The following is a 22,243-nucleotide window of genomic DNA, read 5'->3' as shown; positions in this document are numbered from 1 at the left end:
AGACCAATCTTCAGGGTTATGCTTTGGACATATCTTCAGGGTTTTGCTTTGGACATATCTTCAGGGTTTAGGCTGTTTTTGTATAAAGTATTTCCTTTTCCATCCCCCTATTCATGCAGGATTTTATTTACATGTAAATACTGTATATTCTTTGGTTAAATTGAGAGCATGTTTTTAGGGTGTAACTTCTTTTTGCTACTGGCACAGCTGCTTCTTGCTGTTTTAATTTAAAATGTTTCAAACAGAGCTTATGAAATGTAATTTTTCCAGTCCTGGGCTTGCCTGCATTGTAGTAGGAATCTTATCTCTGGTAGCTAAGCCTTGCTAGCAGACTTAATTGGCATATAATTTGCTTGCACTACTACTTCTGCCTCTCTTGCAGTGTAGAGAGGCCATCCCAAGCTTGAAGTCATTGGATATGCCAGATACACTGTCCCACATGCTGCTCCACGGTTGTGCATGTCCTCCCCTGTGTTTTAACTAAACGAGGGCAGGTGCTCAGCTTCCTCTGGGGCGCACAGATATGCAGATAGACAGCAGTGTGGGTATGGGTGGATATGCATCTGTGGCTGATGTGTTCCTGTTGTGAAAGGACTGTTTCTCTGAACACAGCTCCTCTGTAGCTGTCATAAGGCCGCTCATCTGCCAAGCTAATTACAGATGAGATAGTAGCAAGGTGTTCTGGTGGCCCTACTAGAAGTGCTGAAATAGAATAGTTCAGGGGTTGTGTTACTGCCGGAGGCAGGGGATGGGGAGCGATGTGGATGTGACTATTCTTATGCATCTGGTTTTATGGAAGTGCGAGCACTGCTGTCATCTGTATGACTCTCTGCACTTCCTGCATCTGCCTAAAGCTGGTCTCCTCTGTTGTACATGAAGGGGAAGCATTAAAAGCATGTGAAGGTGCAGCTTCAAAATACCAGTGGAACTTCAACATGGGTTAGAAAACTTTGCTGTAATTGTGTCTGCCAGAGGCATTGCAGCTATATTTCTAGGAAAAGTTACTCAATTGCTGTGCTAACTAGCACCACAGCAGTGCTCCCTCCAAGGGCATTGTTTAAAAAAACAACCCCCTCACTCCTGAATTTAACACTCCATTTCCTATTGAAGAACTTGCTTTCTGTCTTCTGTTGGTTTCTGTAAGTTAAGTTTTATCTGTTGCTAGATTTGGAGATTTCCATACTTACTTTTTGTTACCTACTATCCTGGTCATGTTTTTCTGGGGAAAGAAATAATGGTATGTTATTGACTTGCCATTCCTCTCTCCGTCTCTTTCTCTTCTCTGTTCTGAGCCATCTGTTTTGTTGTTTTGTGTGTTTTTGGTTTTTTTGAGGAGCTAAATTCCTACTTGCTGCAATTGAAATAACCCAGTATTCAAATGAGCTTATGTATGTAAGGTTTTGGAATTCTCTTGCTAACCATAGGCTCAAATTTTAACATAATGAAAAGTAATTCTTCAAAAAGAAACTGGATGTAGTGCTTACAACCACTATCAGATAAAAATTTTACAGTCAGGTCCAGGAGTATCTAAAAGTCTAGGCACTATTAGCAACTGTTTATGTGATCAGATTGAAACAGAAATTAGGTTGATTTTTTTCTCCTCTTACATGCAAGTTCTTGTACAAACAATCAGTTCTTGTATTGCAGTCCATTACTTTATTACCGTGAGATCACTGTATAGCCTGTGTGCTATGTGAGAGTATGCCCTGTGCTGGGAAGCAATCTGCTACAAAATTGAGGATCCACTGGTTTCTGGTCTAAGCACGTTGCGCCACTGTTCTGAGGTACGTGCAAGCCCTTGGATGGATTCCTGCTGGAGTGAGTATATTGATCTTCCACACACTAAATAGTCAGCAGGGTAGTGCTATGAAGTGTGAGAAGAGAATTTGACCCTGTACTGGTCATTGTTTTCTTCTTTGTTTTAAAAATACTGTGATGTTTGGGAACTGCCTGAACTGTAAAATCTGGGCAGTGGCTGTGTGTCGACAGTGACTATCTTAAACATGAGAACTCTTCCTGAATTAGGAACGCTCGTAGTCCAGACATTTGCTGGATGTCAGAAGGCCTGTGTAACTCTTGGCTCTACATTCTAGTGCTGTGAGATCCTTCCTGGAGCTGGACAGGCCTGCTAATGACTTTCCATGCTCTCCTTCCCCACTTCCCTCCCTGCTTTATTGTCCTACAACATCTCTGACATCTCTATGCGGAGAAACCCGTTGTGGTGCAGAGCATAGCTTTGAGCCTGCTTGCTTTTGGACCAACCCTTCTGCAGATGCTGACGTTCAGTATGTCTCTGTCTTGCAAACAGCAGTTGAGGTTACCCTGTTGTATGGGTTCAGAGCACTGTTGACATATAATCTGTGATACTAGGGACACGCTGAGGTGATGCTGCAATTTGATCCTTTATGCTAAATCTTGTTGTCTTAACCTTGCTTGCTCAATGCTGTCTGGTATGATTCTAGGCCTGCATAGAGGGTAGGGAGGGCTAGAGAGTGAGGACAGAAAGGTAGTCTTGGAAGCTTACCTATAAAAGGTCATTGAATTTTAGCTTGTCGCTTGTCTTCAGATACAGATTTATTCTAGTATTCTGGGCTTATTGCTTCAGTTTGATTTGTCAGAACTGAGATAAGATCTTTTGACTGTGTTGAGCACTCACCAGTCCTTGAGAGTAAACTGAAGAGGTAAATAAAATCCATAGAAGGAGCCACTGTTATTGATATTATGAAAAGAAACATTTTCACACAGGATGAGCTGAAGAGCTTTGCCCTAAAATGGGTACTCTGAGCTGTCTTGATTCAAAGGCTTGCATGGCATGAAAATCTACCCAGTTCCAATTTTTCACTCCAGTTAGGTTCTGTGTTGCTGCCACTGTATTACGAAGAGGATATTAAGGTAACTAATAAATGCTAAAATGTCTCTTCCCTGTTTCCCCCCCCCCAAAAGAAGGAAAGATAAGTCTTGGACATATCAGTGAGCATGTCCTTGCTAGATGAGCTAAAACTTGTGGGTGGGTGCTGGCACTTTTAGAAAGTAAACAGAAAGCCATTCTAATTTCAAGCCCTGTTACAAGCAGAAAACAAAAGATCAATATTTGAGAGACAGTATATAAGGAAACAAATGGACTGTAAGTTCTCTAATTCCCTATTATCTGCTGTCGAGAGTGCTGAAATAATCATATGCTCCAAAGCCTTGAGTAGCTTTCTTAGTTTTGAAGAAGGAAGACTGCTCTGGAAGGGCCAAGGGTTTCTTTTCCTGGCTGATAGTCCGAGGGTGGCATGAGTCTGTGTTTGGAGGTCTGGCTCATGTCTCTGACACAAAGCAGGCTCTGACATCAGCTCTGAAGAATTTTGTGTTTTTGATGTCATAAGGGAAATAATAGGCACTGCAAGGAAGTTAAAAGCGTAATTTTGAAGCAACTGTACACATGCTAATATTGTGCGGTGCTTTACAGGAATGAAAGATGTGGTTTCTGTCCTGTAGCTTGTTTTATCTAAATCATGTTAAACACAGAAAGTAAGACTCAGACTAAATTTTTTAAGCTTGCTGCATATGCAGTCTTGAAGTCTTACTAATTCAATGTGCAAGGGTTGTGTGAAAATGACATGTGGGTATGTCTGCTTCTGTCACTTTAGTTCAGTGTTGCATGCTATTTTGGTTTTATACACAGATTGTAACAACTGACATTAACAATGGATTGTGCCAACATATATGTTTACTATGACATCTCTCTTGGATTTGGCAGGAGAATTGAAAATTGTGCTTTCAACAATATTTTTATATATATATATTGTTTTTTAATAAGAGGAGTGGTTTAGTCTAGAGCCAACATGAACACTGTTTGCTGCATTGGTCAGAAAATGCTGCTAACAGAGCAGCTGGCACATATCTTCCCAGGCTCCATCTGTCAGAGTCGGCATTGCTTTGTAAATCGCTCTCCTATTGGATAGATTCATTTCTTGCTATAATGTTCACAGCCTGGATTAAAATGGAATTCCTAAGTTGTTTTTTTAAAGTTATTTAGTGGTCTTGTGTCTGGTTTGGTTTTTTGGGGGGTTTTTTTGGGTTTTTTTAAAGGTGGTTTTTGTAGGCTACTTCTGCCCTCCTTTACAGACCTATTAAAGTCTGCGTCAGTGTTGTGAATGCTACATCTTGTGGACTTGTCTAAGTAAAAAACACGTATGAGGGTAAGGTATTTATTGGAAGCTTAATCTCAGACATGGCTCTCTGCTGTGTACACACAGGTCACAACAGGCTAAGATCTGATGATAACCTGTTTCAATGTGTCTTAGAAAGTTAACCACTTTTTTTTTTTTTTTAGAAACATCAGTATACATATTCATCTTTTTTTTTTTATCAAGACTCATACACTTTTACCACTGTTGGGTGTGTGTGTATATGTAATATAAGCATATCTCTTAAATTCTCCTTTGGAATTAATTTCTCCCCTTAATGAAGAAACCTTTCTCCCTCTACCTTCCCCAAAAGAGATAATGATTAGAAAAATTGAGACTCTTCTTTTAATAGTTAATCAACAGGGCGGGGGGGGGAAGCAACTTTCAAGTAAAAGGAAAATCTGCAAGGACACAGGCAGATTGGCTAAATTGGTCTCGGCCCATAGAAATGCTAATTTGCTATCAAGGCTATTCAGGACTGGTCAGGGGAATATTATTGATGGAAATGAAGGATTTGCTTCTAGCTGACTGTCTAGCGTGTATAGGATTTGGGGGAAGGGCCTGTCTGAAACGGAGCTTGTGAATTATAGGCAGTGCTTGCTACATTGTCCTACGTGTTTGTTAAACTACAGTAATTTGGTATGTGTCTTGATCCTTGAGATGGAATAGCTGACTAGTCCATGATTTTTGTCAAGATAGTGTTTCTAAACAGAAATAGAGTGAAATCTTGCTTGTGGGCTGTGGTGTGGTTGTTGCTGTGGTGGTGATCACCTTATCGCCTGGTGCCTTGAATGAATGCCAGCTTTATTGTGCAAGGTCTTTTACCTGGGGAGAAGAGATTTCAAGTTCTACCAGTTCCTCTGTGTTTGGTGTAGCTGAATTACTGCATCTTATCTTGGAGAAACTCAGCAGACACGGTATTATTTCATACCAATGGGCCTTTTTGTTGTGGATGCTGGAAGGAAGTTCACTTGAGTTGAATTGTAGATGCTAGCCTGGCTGTGTGTGGTGAGGATTTCTGTCTCAGATGGGAAGCATTACGGCTTACTGAATGAACTTCAAAGAATATCATCCTGGTTTTAATTTTGGGGTTACTGTAGTGAGGGGGATTTGGGGTTTTAGAACTGTTCTGAATGGTTAGGCATCCTTCTGTGCTCCCCTGTCTTTAAATTCCTTCATGCTTCTGGAACAACCAGTTATTTCAGTAATTGAGAGCTTTGATACTTCTACACATAGTGAGAAGTGATGTCAAATAGAAAGAGGTGTGTTGGATAGTCTGTTCTATTTCTTGTTTCCACTGTCAGTGAAGGATTGACTGCCAGTCCCCTGGAGAGAAGGTCTTGGACAGGAGGTGGACATGTTCAGTGACTGCAATATGTTGCTATTAATAGCTTGCAAGCTATTGGGTAATTAAAATCTTGAGCTTTCAGCCTCCCACACAAATTCAGGAATGGTAGAAAAGTACAACAAAATGATGAATTATGGCAAATCACTTCAGTAAAACACTTGGACATTTTTCTACTGCACATATTGTAGTACTGATCTTTGTGATGCAGAGTTTTAGTTGATATTTGCCTGTGCTCTGGAAGATATTTTGGCTTCTATTCCCCTCTGTACAGAGGCTAAGTTTGCCCTGTTGTTTTATCAGGCTGTGCTTCTATGAAGTCCTTTCCTGTTCCTTGTCCCCATGTAAGTGCTTTCTTTTTAAATTTTCCACAGTGTTTTTACTGATGATAGTAATGATATGAATGGCAAAGCAGATGGTTTCAGTAACAAGAACACCAATGGTGGCTGATCTGGGACTGATTATGTTGGAAGACAAACAGGAGATGAAGTGTATTGGTGACCCTCTGAAGTCTTATCTATGGTGCTGTGGGAGGATGTCTCTTGTGCTAGTATGCTGGATGAAGGTTGAGCTTAAACTTCTGAACTCTCCTGATGGCTTACTTCACTTTCCAGTGGGGTAATTGAGGTGCTGATCAGTGAGGAACAGTCTGTAACTTGTAGGCAGGTAAATACCAGGCTTAATATAGCACTGTGGATATTGGGAAATACTCAGTGCATCATCCCCTCAAAGTAAATGCTAGCCTAACGCATTGCAGAGAGAATTTCTTCAATGAAATTGCTGTATGGCATGAGCACAGTAAGCCTGTTCCAGGAGACAATTGACACATCTGACTCATACTCCGTCCTTACCTGGATGGCATACGTAGTGTAAGAAACTCCTGTTTGTAACTTTTGAAGCCTTAGTTTCCCCTGCCACTCTAGAATGATGTATGTCCCTTAAGGCTATGTCTGTGATGAGAGAAATCCTGAATGCTCCCTGCTGAGCACCTGCTAGTAATAACCACAGTCTGTTTAGATCTCCTTGGATAGCTTCCAGGTAGGTAGTTGGCTCCTGAAAGTTCTTAAGAATATAGAAACTTGTGGCACTTGCTGTTGTGGCATGCCAGTTTGACTTTCTTCTCTCATTTATAACTGATATTCTGATGTAATAACTATCAGTAACAGCCAAAAAGTCTACCACAGTGCAGCGTGTGTACGCAGCAGTCTAACAAGCTTCATGAACTATGGATAAGGGGGAACCTGTATCCATGGGCTACCTATTTCAGTATGTAGCTCCTCAGTTATTTGCAGTGATATGTGCATTTATGGTGCTTTATATTCAAAATCAGAATTTTGGCTCAGTAGGTAAACGTTTATCTAGTGTGTATGGCATATTTAAACCTTTGAAACACATTACTGCAGCTTGGAAGAAGAATACTTGGTCTAAGCTGAACATACATTGTGAATAGTTTTAGAAATGCCCAAGCCATTTGCCATTAGTAGTCAGAAGTAACAAATAAACCCTTCAGACCAGCTTTGACTTATCAGATCAGTGAAGCAGCTATTTCAAACTCATAGATGCATCTGGAAGTTCCACATAATGTTACAAGCTCTTGCTTTAGGGAGGTTTGAGCGCTCCTGTTTTCTGAGTAGGGAAGCCACTTTTCAGAAATACATTCCTTCCACCTTGGAGCGTCCCCAGCTAGTTCTCAGGGAGGTTATGTACTGATATGTAGGAGTCTCCAAGCTACTGCCTGGATGCATCTCTTCACCATTCTATAGAAGTATTTCTAATTGACTTGAAAAACGAGGGGTTGTGGATTGTAGCTAAAAGTTTTTTGTCTGGGTGTTTGTTTTTTATAGTTTTTGGTTTTTTAGTAAAATTTCATTCCTGAGTTTGTTGGGACCACACCTCTGAGCTAAAATAGCAAGACCTTAGTGAAAGAAGCAGAACTTTGAAACCTCAACTGTACTGTCTTATCAGGAAGTATGTATTCTGTAAACATCAAAGATAGATAAGTGACAACAGGAACAAAAGAGAATACAAATGGGTGTATTGATGTCTTTGGCATAGTTGCATTCTGTGAATGCTGATACATGATAGATTGCTAAATCCATGTGGCAACTGATTGTAGTAATCCTAATTTTGTCTTTAATCAGTTAATGAAAGGTGGAAGCTTTTTTTAAAAAGACAACCAAGATGTAAAACTAAACAATTATCTTGTGTTTACTTGTGAAGCAAACATGGATGTACTGCACTGTTGAATTCATTAAATGTGCATGAGCAATAACAAAGGCATATAAATCCAACTGTAAAGCTGTTCCTGCAGCTTGATTGCTGAGAGCGATCAAGCCCTTGAACCAGAATGCCAAGCATCTGAACAGGTATTGGGCACTGAAAAGTTAACAGCTCTGTTTAGCTTAGTGATTATTTGGCTGTTTTAGGGCAGTGCTCTGTTAGTAGTTTCCTGGATGGGTTTTTGTGTGCTTGAGTTTGCACATATTCCAACAGCTGAAGATGAAAAATGTGGAGCAACACGTATCACATACTGAGGAGGCAAATCAATTTGTTTCTGCTAGGGCAGGCAGTCTTGGTGTGATCTTGTGTGAGCTGCTTTCTGACCTTTGTCAAATGGAGCCATTTCTTCTGGTGGGGCATTTGCCTTACAGGGCATTTCAAGTACAGTGAATGGAACTGAGGTGGAAAGAGGGAAAACAAGGGTCAGAAAACAGATAATGAGGGTATGGACTGGTGTGCTTGCAACAGGAATTTTGGCTTCCGAAGACGCTTTGCAGTGTGAGCTTGTGTGATTTTTGGTGGAAGCTTGTATGTGTAGTTGCGTGCTGTATGAACTAGAAGATGGTGGGAATTAGCCAAGACAGGGAAAGCTGGGAGGGCAGATGGTTTGAACACTGCGCAGATCCTGTTGTGGGGATGTGCCTATGTGGGTGGCAGTTTGGAGAGGGGAAGAAAAAAATTGACTATGTGACTTGTAAAGATCAGCTGCCTAGTGATGGACAAGTTCCTCATCATTTGACCTTGATGTGTCACTGAACTGAAGAATCAGTAAATAAGCTCCTACTCTTTTTACTGTGGCAATAGCTTGGGTACAGAATCAGCTTTGACTTGGTTATAGTAATTATGTAAACTTTTTAAGGAAGCTTTGATACAAGTTTGCATTTGACAAAAATGCATGATATGCAGTGTGGAATGCCATGCAAGTTTAACTGTCTCTTTATGGATCCACTTGGATTGTAGGAGAGGTTTTCTTTTTTTAGTATTAGGCCTAGTTATGTGAAAGCAATTTCAAACTGCAATTTTGCCATAGTAACGTGACTGTTAAGGGTGAACTGGGGATACAGGAGGGAGCTTACTTTGAGGGAAACCTCAAAAGCTGTGGTGATCTGGATTTGAAGAATATTCACTTTGCTACTAAAGGACACTCAAACTTCCATTTATATCAAGGACTACTGGAGAAACAACAGTATCTCTGAAGCTTTTAATATGAGATCATAAAGTAATTCTCAACTATTAGGAAAACAAGTCAGTTGACAGCCTTTGCATTGTGTGTCTTTAAATTTAAATAGTCAACTGGTGTATTGTATTACAGTGAAGTATCTGAAGGCCTGTAAACATGTGCATTATCTTCTATAGCCCTTTTAGTTTTTGCTCAAAGAGGGAGATGAAAGTAATGGTTGAAGAACGTTGGAAGTCTTGGCTCCCTCCTGTTGCTGCCACATAGCTGTTGGCTTCTCCTTCCTCCCTCCCTCTTTGGCTGTGAAGCTTTTAACTTATATCTTGCGGGTGCCAGCAGTTCTAATTAAAAAATGCAAGAGACTATATGTCAAGTTAGTTCTAATCTAAAATGTTAAACTGCAAGCTGAAATTGCCTGAATTATCTGCAAAGCTTGAAAGCGTTTCTAACCTAATTCTGCTAGGACATGAAATACGTTCCGCATCACAACTATGTTCATCTAATCCCGCTGCCAAACTAGTCATTTGAGCAAATAACTAAAACGTGAGGTGCTTAGGCAAATCAGGCCAAGGCATTTTATCAACAAATCATTAGAGAAGAAAAGAAACTTTTTATACACTGAAGTTTTTTCTCATTTGACAACACTCAGTAATTGAGTGCTGTGGCTTTGTAACCTGTTAGTGTTAAGCCTAACATTATTTAATTGAAACTTTGTAATAAGAAAACTGTTTGAGTAAGGGCTACAGATCCATGCTTGACTTTATATAAAGTTAGAATCACACTGTGACTGCCTTATTGGCTGTGTCTAGTTCAGAGAATGTTTTATTTCAGGTATCACTGAAGCTGTTACCTGCATTTTCACCATCGTCCAGAGTGGTAGAAGTTCAAGTACAAATGATCAGTTGTTTTCTGCAGGCTTCATCTCAGTAGGACAGTGTTTTTAAAGTCACTGCTAGTGGTGGTTTTAATGCCTCTTCAGAAAGTCAGGGTGCTTTGGGAAACTTGTTTCTTGCACCTTTAGTAGTTGTTTTACAGATCCTTCACCTCTGAAGTTTAATTCCTAAAGGAGCAAAATGACTCTTACTAATGTTTTCTGACAGCTAGAAATGTCAATGTTATTTTTAGGTGAAAGGTAGCTTTGTTTGAAATACTAAAAAAATGGAGTTTTGCATAGTGTGGCCTTAGTACATGTAATAGCTGTTTTATCTTTTGGCAACAGATTGCATTAAACTGTTCTTGCTGCTTCACACTGTAGAAGGCATCTGTATGTGAATCCGTTTGAAGGATGGCATTAACCAAGTGTTCTAATATGTGTTAAAACACTGCTAGGAATGATAATCATGAATATGAACAAATTTCCTGGACTGGGGGGGAATTTACCCTTGTCTAAAAAATCTTTAATTAAAAGGTAGCATAGCTTATGTGGCAGTATTTAGGTCATGATGCAACTTCATAATGTATATGAGCAGCTTTGCCATCTGGTTTTCTCCTTAAAGCGAGAGAGACAAGAAGGATTCTTTATTAGCTGTTGCATCTTCCCATACTTTAACTGAGGGGCTGATTTAACATTTGCGGATGTTAAACTAAAACATTGAGGTGAAGAAATAAGAGGCAAGATTTAAGAATGAGTGCATGGAAACTGGAAAACACAGGGCTCAGTACAATGCAAATGGAATTTCTTTGTTTCCTGACTTTGTTCTTAATATTGTAACTGTTGCATACAGTGTGTATGTTGAGTGTTATTCAAAGAAATCAACAGAAACCCCAGACAGAAGTCCATTTGGAAGGGACTGTTAGTATAAACCTTTCCTTCTGATTGCTGAGGTCAACCGACTATTTCACAAATAAATAAAACACGGAAGAAACTATGTGAGCACTGAGTTGTCGTGTACTGCAAATCCTTCCTTATGCAGAGCACCTTTCCTACAAAGGGAAGAAAAGAGAATTCTGGATAGCTGCAGTTTGCAGGTTCGATAACAGATGAAGTACATGGCCTCCACTGCCAGGTCGCAGGCGGTGATACAGGGAGCACTTCAGAGTGGGTGCATGTTTATTTTCCAGGTGGAGGGGGTGTTGGTACCTCCCATTCTACCAGTGAGAATACACTCACTTGGGCCATGCAATTCAAGTCATGTAAGTGCTTGTCGATCTTGGACAGTAACCTGCCCTCTGATTAGGGAGCGATTGAGGACTTTACCATAGAAAGATGTGATTTCAGTGGGAAAGTGATCCTTTCCTTATATTTTTGCCCTTTGGAGGGAAGCTCTGTTCCTTTCTGATACCTCAAAATATGTGTGTCTTCTAAGTCAATGCTGAACTTTCTCAGCTGTCAAGGAAAGTTTATGAAGCTTTTACGTGAGGAGAGAGAATTTCACAAATACTCCTGCATGCAGAAGCCCTCTGTGTGTGCTATCCTGATGCTCTGCTCACCCTTCTGGACTGTGGGAGTAGTAGCCAGCATAGCTGGAGAGTTGGCTTTGTAGGTGGCATGTGCAGTAGGGGACACCCAACTGTGGGAAAATATTTTTCTGTCTTAAGCTGGCTTGGGCTGCATGACCTCATAAGAGATGGTGAGAGCTGCATTTCAGCGTTCCTGGGGAATTGGAGGCTTTTCTGGAAATGAAGGATTGGGCAGGCTTTAGAAATTCGACTCCAACAAATATGATAGTGTTGGTTTTTCTACTGAATGAATTGTTGCTTGGCATGTAATGTTAATATGGTTAAATATCTTTCAAATTCTTTATCTGGGCCTTATTATTGAGAATTTTCTAAATGTAGATGCAGATAGAGTACTTTGCACAGTCAGATCTTCTTGATTACAGATTCTTCTAAATATAAATTGTATTTTTTGTTCCTGTCCTTTTTCCCCCACCCTCTTCCTGGCCTTAAGGAAACCTCTTGTTCTTTTGCTTTACAGGCTCCAGATAAAAGGAAAGCATTAGAAGAGACCAAAGCCTACACAACTCAATCTCTAGCCAGTGTTGCTTATCAGATCAATGCACTGGCCAACAATGTATTACAACTGCTGGACATCCAAGCATCCCAGCTACGGAGAATGGAGTCCTCCATTAACCATATCTCCCAGGTAATCCTTTTTATCCCTTTTTTTATAAAATTTTTTTTTTTGTTTTTTGATAGAGGACTGACAACATTGGAGCAAGCATTATCTCGTCTCTGGTATTGTTGAGCTGGTTAGTTTATGTTGACTTCTTTGAATTATCTGAGTAACATGATGGAAGATGGTAAGGCTTTCTTAATACTTATGAAAGCCACCTTGTGATGGAGGTCATGACTGAAATAAGACAGTTCCTTTATCAAGAGACATGAGGATTATATTTGGTTTAAAGCAGGAGTTAATAATTAAGATTCCAAGATCTGAAGCTGCAGTTGAGGGAGGGGTAGAGAGGATTCTGTTTCTAAAGAAAATCCAGATAAAGTACCATATAAGTAGTGATATTTTATTTAGTGTTGCAACATATGCAGTAATCTCATTCATTTTCGTACCCTTGCAGGATGTAATTTCATGAGCTGTGTGGAGAGAGGGAGAGGTTCATGTGCTGCCACTACCTGTCCAAGCCAAAGCAGTTTGGATGAGTGAGCTGACCTGACTTGTACTGTGGCAGTATTGCTAGAGTTGATGCAGGGAGGACGTGGAAGTAGATGACAGGAAAGAACAGCTCTGTTCCTGACAGTGGCAGCTTTGTGTTCCCTTGGCTGAAGCTTCACACTAGCTGGCTGCTGCTGAGGAGGGAGAGTTGCTGCTGTTGCCTGCCTTGTACCTGATCTGGCACTGGTCTAATTGTATGGTAACACAGGTTAAACACAGCAGACATTTTTTTGCTGAAAGTGGCTTATTGCATAATCAGGTGAGTGCCATGCTGGTGCCAAGGAAGAGAGGGGCAGGATCCACTCAGTTATTTCACCCTAACATTGCTGTTCTGAGGTGGGCTTGAGTGAGTTGTTGAGGACTCAGTGTCCACTCTGTTGTATCCTCTTATTGAAATTCAGTTGGATCTTGGGGCTCTATGTCCTGTGCTTATTGGAGACGTTTCATAAACAAATCTCAGAGGATTCAACCTAAAATGTTCTTAAGTGCAGTCAGCGAGTTTAAAACTTCTGTTGGTCGACCAAAACCCTGTTAGTGGTACACCTTAGACTAGATACTGGAAAGAAAATGCTTCTGATGGCCTCTGCTGTCTGTCTCCCCATAGGCCCTGCTAACCCCTGTTTACTGTTCTTTTAGAGTAATTGTGGTTTCTAAAAATCTTTCTGTTAAATGGCAGCACAGTGATTCACTGAAAGCATGTCAGCAGGGAGAAGATTCCAGTGCATGTGGAAGGGCCCTCCTAGTAACAAACCTTTCGAAAACGCTTGTCAAGTTAGTATGTGCTAACAACTACACAGTGTTAAAAGCTGTATATCAAGTTTTTAAAAAGTACCTGCCACTGAAACAGGAAAGTAGGTGGAAGTACAGCTGCTGTAGATAAGTTTCTTGTTCTGTCAAGTATTCAGAGATTTCTTGATGCTAGGATTATGACTACCTCTGAAGAAATGACTGGATAAAGGACTGAACCTACAGGCTTTCCCAAGCATTGGATGTCCTTTTATACTGAGCACATCTTTTCTTATGTGTTTCAGAGCTGCAGTGTGTGTGAAGTGATGATTGTTAAATTCTCATTGGCCCATTGATATGACTGACCATGGAAAAAGCCAAAATGTTTGATACTAGCACAAAAGGTGTTAACCCTCTGTACTGTTTGCTGCTTGAATCGAAGGCGCTATGCTGAAAGCTATTGAGTCACCTGATACATGAACTGTTTGCTAAAGACTGTGAACAATCAGTGCTTTGTAGAGCTTTTGACAGTGTTTAGCAAGGTCACTTGCTTGTAGTTTCTGTCCTGGTTGGTCTTTCCTGAAACTAATCCTTGCTTATAAATGAACCTCTGCAGACTAATTTTGCAGAATTAAACTGGATACAGATAATGCACACATACCAGCTGAGCTATTTGCTTTGAAATGTTTCTGCTCAAATGCTTCAACTGCATATCTTAAATCTGCTATGCAGTTGCTTTGATAGACTGTTTGTAAATTCTCCGAGGTCTCCAGAGTGTCTTTCCCTGTACTTGTATCAGTCATGAATATTTTCATGCCACTAAAGCATGGGGATGAACATATTTCCAAAATGGAATTCTTCTCCATGAAAGAAGTATTGCCTAGAAACACAGATCTGAGGCATTGCCAGTCAGTTACTCAATTCTGGGTTTTGGAACATAGAGCAAGATATCTGTGAGATGATAAGGTACATTTTGATAGTTTTACTGGTTAAAAAAGGCTTTCTTCTTTCTAAGGAAGAAAATCCTACGGCTTTTCTGACCTGCAGGCAGTTTCTGTTCCCCTACTGTGTTTCAGTTCTCTATATATGTTTTTTTAGAAGGACTCCAGCCTAAATGGCTGGATAGTTAATCTTGATTAGGAGCCACTCTATTTTTCCTAGCTATGTACCTTCTTCACTGGAAAAAGCACTCAGGAAAAGTTGTGATAGTCGTGTGTTCTATTCTTGTTACTGGAGCTTAATTTTACAGATGGAAAGTTTGCTTGCTTTTATAGAAAAAAAAATTAATTCAACCTTGGTTTCTTGCTGAGAGCAAGCAGAGGCTTCACATGAGTAATGACACTGCTGTGAGCACACGGAGACAGTGAACAGCTCCAGGAATGGCTTTCACATAGCAGCCAGAGCAGAAGCCTGCCCAGCTGCATCTGTATTTTCTGCAGTCATAGCTGTCTTTTGACTGTAATGTGTGGGTCTGAGTGACCTGCCACATAGTTATTTACTATACGAAATATACAGAGCTGTGTACATATAGCTCAACTTTTTGGCTTAAACCCTTGATACTGACTTTGAGTTTTGTGAAGCCGACTTGACCTTTCCAAGCTGTTCTGATATGACAGAGCAGAGACTTGGTCACTATTCTGGAGAAGCTTGCAAACCCTTCTGGTATAAGAAATCCTAATCATCCTGTTAGGCAATATTTTTTGGGAAAAAAGATGGCAAGTCTATACTTTGGACCAACGTGAGCATCAAGGCTTCATTAAGGCATATACACCTCTAGACTCCCTACTACAGACTTTCTATTGCAGTCACGGTTACATTGCGTATTTCTGTCAGTTGCTATTTGGCACTTCACTTTGTTTTCATTTGCATTGAGAGTGGCCATACTTAGAAGGAAAGTTTCAGGCAGGAGTTGAGCTAGTTTTGATCTAAGATGTGAAAGCAGAGCTAGCCTGAGTGCTGCACTGTTATGATGTGCCATCTCAACTTTCCCTATGGGACACTGGTGTAAAAAGGCAATGGAGGAAGGATTTGAGCCCCAAGTGGTTCCTAGCAATCGCTGCTGACTTGTCCATCCACAAATGCTAGGTAATAGCAGAGCAGCAGTTCTGCTATGGTATAGATTGCCTTCAGTTGCAATGACCAAAAAGAAATTTTCCTTGAAGAAGATTGAACAGTAATAGTCAAGTATTTTGCTTTCTTCATAGCATGTGAAGTGTAAGGTGTCTGGAATGGGTAGTATTTTCTTTTGTAGCAATGTTAGGGAATATGAGTGAATGCATGGACTGCACAGTGAAAGGGGAAAGGAGAAGCTGAGGGTCAGCCTGCAATTGGAGACACCAAGGAGGACCTTGGACATTGAGGTGGGGAAGGAATAAAGACCTTAAGAAACATAATATGCTGAATGTTAAGGTGTGCTGCAACTAAATAAATCCAGGATTTTTTTGTGCACCCCAATGATGAATTAAGCAGGACACTATATATTTGTGCTCTGAATGCAGTTTATGCTTCATTATGTTTATTTCCTATGTGTATTAAATGAAATTCTGGTTTGCTGTTTAAACTCATGTTGTTCATTTGTGTCAATCTTGCATGGGTCCCTGAGACAATGAGTTAATTGTTGAAAAAATAAAATTAAAAATTCCTCTTGTATCCCTCCATTCTGAAAATCTGTGTCTTTTACTAGACCAGTTAAAAATTCAGCTCTTCATAGCTTGAATATTTGACAAGGGAAAACTGCTCCTCCAGAAATTTGGGCCTGTGTTCTTTTGCTCTTTTGATTTGCTGCTGCTTGATTGTTCTCCCCTCTTCCCCTTCTCCTCTTAGAAACAAGAGCTGACTTAAACATGTACTTTAAGATCAATTTTTGCTGTTTCACTTCCACAAACTTCAAGAGAATGAAGATGGGGCAGAGCCAGATTAGTCAGAGGAGAGAGAGGTTGAGAGAGGCATCCTTGTTTACTGTGTCAAAACTGAAAAATGTAACTGATCAGTGCTCACATTTATGTCAGAGCAGCTGCAGTACTGGGTGTAGCAACTATTTTTTTTTTCCTGGACATAAACAGTTTTTAAATAGCTCAGTATTTAAAACCATGCCTCTTGAAGCATGAAGGAAGCAATAGACTCCTTTTTAAGAAATGATGATTTGCACCAAGAAATGCTGCAGCCCTAAACATTCAATGTTAAAATCTGCATCTGAAGCTCTCCTCTAATGCAAAATAGGGACTATTACAAAACAATATGAAAGCATAACTCTGAGCAAAAAAATTATGTGCATCTTTTGTCACTATTAAAAGTGAGAAGCTTTTGGAACTAAAAAAAAATAAAAAAAATCCCTGAATTAGTTTAGAAGAATCTTGCCTGTCACCATCCATGTCAAATTTATTGGATGTGGAATTCAAATACTGCATGCAAGCAGAAAGCCAAATGCCTTCTGTTTCTATAGTATGGTTGTCTAGCTAAAGTCAGGGGCAATAATGAAATACATAGATGTTATCTGTTCTTGTAGGATGTCTGAAACTTACAGCTGTAGCCTGTGTTGAATCACACATGCACACTACACCTGTCCCCAAATACGAAGGCTTTTTCCATTGGGTGAGCATACCAGACAGGACTGATGTAGATTCAGTTTCAGAGAAGCTCTGTTGAAGATGTTCTGGGGCTTGAAGGGGTGAGCTCCTAAGTAGTAGCAAGTTGAGAACATGATAACCGGTGTTTGATGCCAGGGAAGAAGAGCACAAGAGCTGTTAGGTGCTCAGCAGGTCTCTGATCTTTGAAGAGGCATAAGGCAGTGCACGTACAGTGGGGACTTTTTAAGCTTGAGTTTGTGGGAAAGAGCTTTCAGACTCTGTGTGCGTGTCTGTCCTTTAGATTAACATGATACTGCATTCGTGGATTGTAGTATATGATCACAGCACAATTCAAATTCATGTTTGAAAGCCAAGAAACGGAAACAGGGTAGAAAATGTGACAAATCATCTGCTGATGAATGTGGGTGGTCATGCCTAGGAACAGTTATGTAAAGTACTTTAGTACACTTATGGATGGGAGCAAAAGACCTCTCCAGATCATCGTAGTGATGACTGTGTTTTCAAAGGACATGTGTCCAGGTACTTTTACGCTGAAGTTGCCACTTAAAAAAGAATAGGATGCTTAAAACTCTGATCTTGTTCTCTGACATGAAGAACATATGGGCTGGACAAAAGGACTGTTAATTGGGAAGAAAATTAGCTGGAACAAATGGTTAATGACTTCTAACAAGCAGTATTGATACTGGAGCCCACACTGTTCAGAATATTCTTTGGAGACCATTCAGGACCGACAGCATGTCCTCAGCAAAATCTGGGGATAACTCTAAATTAGTAAAGGTGATTCATTCGTATGCTGAGTGGCAGAGCTTCAGTGCAGCAGAACCTTGAGAAACTTGAGGATCGAGCCAGCAAAAACCTTGAGAAGAAGCTAGGCAAGGTGCAAGGACCTACACCTGAGGTGGAATAACCCTGTGCGTTTGTATGCGCTGGGAGGTGACTGTGCGAGTAGCCATCCTGCTGAAAAGGAGCTGGTGTGCTGGTGGATGCTGTGCTGAGCATGAGCCAACAACACAAGGCCATGTGAATAAGTGAAACAGCATGGCAGGGCTGCAGTGGGAAGATCATGGCTGGCAGATGAAAGGCAGTGATTATCATCTGCTCCACGGTGATGAGGCTTTACCTGGAGCACTGTGTCCATGTTTTTTGTGTCACCCTTGCCTTGGTCAAGTGTGATTTAGGGAAACTGGACATAGTCCAGCAGAGAGGGATGCTGAGATGGTCAGGGACATGGAGGTTGCAGCCTACATGGAGAAGTTGAAGGAGTTGTGCTTGTTCAGTATCACAAAGAGGAAGCAAAGCAGTGATGTAATGGCAGCCTACAAATGCTTATGTCTGGCTCTGTCATCTTTGCAGTTAATCTTTCTCTTGGTAGCGACAGTGTAATGTTGAGCACTTAACCTACCAAGCTTCAAATTGTGGCTATTACATGGAGTTGGGAAAATCCTTTTTATTTTGGAGGCTGGTGCAGCACTGGAACAGGTTACCCTCTGGTGTCACTCTTCAATGTTAAACAGCAGTAGCTGGATATATCCTAAAAGCTGACTTTGTACCCTTACAAGGCACATCATAAGCTATAGAGACTAAATGGTGAGGGGGGAGACAATTACAAAATCGGGAGAAACTGCCACTCCATGTCTACAAATCCTTGTAAACTTCACTTCCATACAAACTTTCCTTTCCACACACCCTAAAGTGTGTGAAGAGACTAAGTATTTCTGCAGGAACTAGAGCATTATCTAATGTTGTATACATCAGAAAGATAATGTCTTCTCTCTGATTTTCTTGGACTGCCCTTGCATGTCAGCAGACACAAATATTCTAAATATGGTGAAAAACTTGTACCTTTTGTTTAGTTTAACCTTGTGTTGGGTGATGTTCCCTCTCCTAATAAAGCGCTGACGGTTATCTCTGTGGTGTTTGCTTCACACCCTGTTCTTCCTGTACTCTCCATGATAGAGGCCAAGGCTCAGAGAAGTTTTACTGAGCTTGCTCTGGTTATCTGCCTGCTTATGAAAATTGTGGTTAACTTTGCACATATCAGCTTCTACATCATAAGTATAAATTGCGCAGAAGGTAGTATAATGTGTAAGGGTTGCCTTGTCAGCTGTTCTGTTGAGAAATTCCCTTCATGACCACAAATGAATACACATAGGATCCATCTGTAATTCCTGTATAGTCCAGCTGATGCAGTCAAAAAAACCTACCAAAACATGACTAACAAAAAAACCCAACAAAAAACCCCCCAAAAACCTACCCCGTGATACTTAGTTATGAACACCTATGAGAGAGCAACCACAACCATCACCCTTTCTGTGATGGGGCAGTTGCTTTGATGGAGAAGAAGAAACTGAGCCAGAAACTTTTGTTTCTTGTCATTCTTTATTCCCACTTCTTGTGTGTGTGTGTGAATGCAGGGTTTGAACCTGGTTTTGGGGAATAGAAGTTGCTAACTTAAATAGCCGTTGACTGTACTGAATTCCTTCATACGTTGATTCCCATTCCACAGTCTAATAGAAGGGCAGTCTGAATGCATAGTTTTCAGTGTGTTTTAGACCATTAAAACTTCCTTTCTCCTGAATGGGTATTTGGCCAAAAGCTCTAGATACCTCACTAAATACTAAAGTAAGAGGCCTGATGCAGCCTCTTGTTTTCTGAAATCAAAGCCAAAAATCCCAGGACTGTGAACATTACTCTGAAAGGTGTTTTTGATAATTCTGTGCAACAAAGGAGTTAAGGGTGTTTGTGCAATCTTTTTAAATGAAAATCTCTCATATCTGGAAGAAATAACGCATAAACGAAATGCGTCACTAACCTGCTGTAAAGTCACATATTGGACTTTTCAAGGAGTCTTTTTTTCTTCAGAAGCATCTGATTAGATTGTTGCCTGAAATTAATTTCCCTTTTATTTCAAGTCTCAGTAAACCAGCAGTCTTCACATATGAATAGCTGCTGGTTTATGTGGAATTAGAGTTTCTTTGTCAATGTTTTAGTGGCATAAGGGCAAAGCAAAAAGGAAACGCAGCATACGAGGTGATGGTTATAAGAACATTGCGTGCAATACAGCAGCAGGTAGCCAGCTACCAAAGCATTAAGTTGGTCACCACATCTGTGCCATCCAGTGCAGCTATTTGGGACATTGGTTTTCATGGTAACTGGTTAGTGTTATGCTTGAGCAGACTATATTTGGGGAAAAGGAGGGGAAAAGCAAGTACAAGAAGGTTATTGTGGAGCAGACGAGTCTCGGTTGTACTGCATCACTGAAGCTACCCCTCTTCATAATCTGCCACTCGAGCACGTGAACATGTGCTGCTGTGTGCTTGTGGCTGGACTTCTTGTGTCATTCAGAAGGGAGTTGCTTAGTGCTGTCTGCTGGCTGGGGTTTTTTTTGGGGGGGAGGGCATGAAAGTGTGTAGTCAATGTTGATCCGCAGATCAAGTAATGAATGACATGAGTGTTTTATAAGCCAGCAGTAACGTTCTACCACTCTTATACTGCTGGTTTGACTTTGTTCTCTTTACTAGCAGCCTTTTGGGACCCAGTGGTATCTGTTACGCATGTCTTGTAAAAGCCCTCATACAGGTTTTTTTTTTTTATATATATATATGTAGTGAACAAACTCTTTTATTAGTTCGTGGGAGGTATATGACTTATTAGCTGCTCTTCTAAAGCTGGGACAACTTCTGTTGTTTTATTGTAACTTTGAAAAGGTGTGTATGAAATGTAGACATCTATCCAACTGTGTTAATGTTATCGAACACTTGTCATGTGGCTGCTGTGCCCTGGTGTATATCCCTTCCCCAGTATCATCTGGGACAGTATGACCTCTGCATCACTGGGGCAGTCACTGAGCACAAAGTGAAAAGTTTCCCTTTACTGTAATGGAAAAAAGCATGTGTGAAATTGTATCAATTGATATAACTTATGGCTAAACACCCAAATAGAAATAAGTTACCATGAATATTATTTTTTCAGAACTACTTATTCCACTGGAGAATATTGTTGATTCTTAACTGACCCTGCTGCTAGGGCCATTACAGAATGGGCATCGTGGTGGTAGTGGAAATAAAACTGTAGATTTATTTGGTCAAAAGCTGTACTGCATGTAAGGGTTTTTCTTTTTTGAGAAAAATTGGAATATGTTTTGGACTAGCTCAGTTTGAGTGACAGCTGTTGGAGGCCATGACTCACTTTTTTCAGTCATTCTCATTTGGAATGCTGGCTGTGCATGTAGAAGTAACCACCATAAAAGTATGTCTGCCTTTTCCTCAATTTCTAAAAATAGATTACAAAAGCTGTCATTTTCCTTCCTAATGTTCATTCCTGGTTCCAGCAAATACTTATATTATTTAATAGTTTTGCCTGATATTGTTCCTAATAATATCTTACGGGCATGAAAATACAAGTAGTACATGACCATAGGATCACAGATCTTATATTTTGTTTGCTTCCTCTTTAAGAATCTGCTAAATAGCTATGACTTTTTCCTGAATGTACCCTTGTATGAATGCTAGTGTGCAGTGTTTTTGTAGCTTCACCTGTTTATGCCTAAAAGCACTAGCTTTTCCCCCTCACATATTGTCCCAGGATGGTTATTGACAATGGATCCCTCAGTACAATTAGGCATCACATGGGGATAGCTTGGTGTTTCTCTAACCAGCTTCTCTGTTCCTTGCTTGCAAGAGAAAAAAAAAGTCAACCTGATCTTGTCATGCAGTCTCAAATTCCTGTATGTGGCAAAACCAGGAGCAACAAGGGTGTGATTAAAAGCTATCAGGCTTCTATACAAAGTAAGAACAAGTAGGATGGGGCCCTTAGAGTTGAGAGGGATCATGATGGAAATAATAAAACTTATCATTGGTTCAGGAAAGGTCAGTTGGGCTGTCTTTTGAAAATACAAGAACAAGGAAATATCGAATAATGACTGAAGAGCTTGATTCTACATTCTTGTTGAACTCAGTGTCTTATGGGATTGTTTTTTCTTCTTTTTAAGTTGTATTTTTGAACTGTGTTCAAAACTAGGCTGTATAAGGTTGCAGGATATGCCTTCAAAGCACAAACCAACCTTTATCTGACTAGAAAGGGGATAAACGTCATCTTTAGGAAGCTGATCCTTCTTCGTCCATTTATAGGATTTTCTTACGTGCATTGTTAAGTCAAGTATTGGGCAAGGTGCAGCAATGGCCAGATGTAGTACAGGACTGAAAGACATACTGTGGATAAGGCTTATCGCCTAAACTAGGCTGGAAAAGGTGTTACTGAAGTTTTTGAGCAGTGTACATATTTTTGCTCTCTAATAGCTGATAGGTATGGTAAGCTAATAACATGCCAGCTCATGTGGACTAGCAAATT

At 40.3% G+C, this 22,243-nt stretch overlaps 1 protein-coding gene across 15 annotated transcripts in view; it reads left to right on the top strand.

Moving 5' to 3' along the window:
* ABI1 (abl interactor 1) overlaps nt 1-22,243 on the top strand; it is an 84,715-nt gene that overhangs the window by 12,451 nt on the left and 50,021 nt on the right. For all 15 annotated transcript variants that reach the window (XM_054817276.1, XM_054817270.1, XM_054817263.1 and 12 more), the window contains exon 2: nt 11,892-12,059. In XM_054817276.1, the coding sequence (XP_054673251.1) occupies nt 11,892-12,059 (168 nt within the window). The remainder of the gene's footprint in view (nt 1-11,891; nt 12,060-22,243) is intronic.

This window comes from Grus americana, chromosome 2 (genome assembly GCF_028858705.1).
Source record: "Grus americana isolate bGruAme1 chromosome 2, bGruAme1.mat, whole genome shotgun sequence".
Taxonomy (NCBI): Eukaryota; Metazoa; Chordata; class Aves; order Gruiformes; family Gruidae; genus Grus; species Grus americana.
The sequence above is the reverse complement of the archived record's forward strand: the minus strand, read 5'-3'. Positions and strand labels throughout refer to the sequence as shown.